Raw genomic sequence first — 867 nt, forward strand, 5'->3', positions numbered from 1 at the left:
TAGGCAGGATGGTGGTCGCAGGAGCAAGAATCGGAGGCAGCGAACTGTCGCGGGATGCACTCCCGCCACCGTTCGGGGATGGGCTGGGACTTGGAGCAAATTCTGTGGACGTGGCCTGAGCTCGAGCTGGGCGAACTCTGGTTGGCCAGGCTGGGTTCAGGAGCTGACGGATGACGCAGCGTGGTGGGAAGTGGGTGCGGCTTTAGAAGTCCGTGCTACCGCGTGGGGTCAGGAATGCGGGTGTGGTAGCCGGGCGGGGGGGGGGGACGTGGGGGGGAGGAGGCCCGGGGGGGGGGGGGACGCCTGAGGTCACTGACCTTGAAGAGCAGGACGTGGAGCTTCCCGCGCGCCACCAGCAGCCCGTGGTTTGCCTCCAGCCGCTGCACCTGGGCGGCGCGGCGCACGGCGCGCTCCTGCGCAGCATCCGCGTGCGAGCCCACGCGCTCCGCCTTGGCTAGCAGCTGCGCCAGCGTGTTGCTCGTCGTGTCGTGGCTGCGGCTCAGCGCGCCCAGGCCGCTCTGGATGCGGCGCACCGAGCCCGCTAGGCCGCCCTGCCTCCGAGCCAGGCCCCCCTGCCGCTCCCGCAGCGCCTCCAGCATGGTGGCCAGCTTCTCCAACAGCGTCACCACCGTCAGGGCGTGCACCGGGCCCCCCGCCGGCGCTGCGGACACAGGCCCCGGCTCCAGCGCGCTCTCCCCCATGATCCCCGACCGCGCTGCCTGCTCTCCCTGCGGCCGCTGGCTGCACTCTGGGCTGGGGCCTCCTTTCCCCGGCTCCTCCCCGGCTCCAGCCGTGACTCAGGCAGGCGGAGCGGGCGCTCCCGGGAGGCGGGAAGGGAAGCAGGGGGCGGGATGGCGGCGGCGGCGG

The 867-nt window shown here is 72.8% G+C and overlaps 1 protein-coding gene across 1 annotated transcript; it reads right to left on the reverse strand.

Moving 5' to 3' along the window:
* Nucleotides 1-6: 6 nt before the first annotated feature.
* CAVIN3 (caveolae associated protein 3) lies at nt 7-840 on the reverse strand. Its single transcript, XM_081810908.1, has one exon. The coding sequence runs from the start codon at nt 699-701 to the stop codon at nt 216-218; it is 486 nt and encodes a 161-aa protein (XP_081667034.1). The 5' UTR covers nt 702-840; the 3' UTR covers nt 7-215.
* Nucleotides 841-867: the final 27 nt, after the last annotated feature.

This window comes from Leptonychotes weddellii, unplaced genomic scaffold (assembly GCF_054177405.1).
Source record: "Leptonychotes weddellii isolate Sample4059 unplaced genomic scaffold, ASM5417740v2 HiC_scaffold_43327, whole genome shotgun sequence".
Lineage (NCBI taxonomy): Eukaryota > Metazoa > Chordata > Mammalia > Carnivora > Phocidae > Leptonychotes > Leptonychotes weddellii.

What these genes read in the sequence shown, in the direction of transcription:
- CAVIN3 (XM_081810908.1), bottom strand. Translation starts at nt 701, where the DNA reads ATGGGGGAGAGCGCGCTGGAGCCGGGGCCTGTGTCCGCAGCGCCGGCG.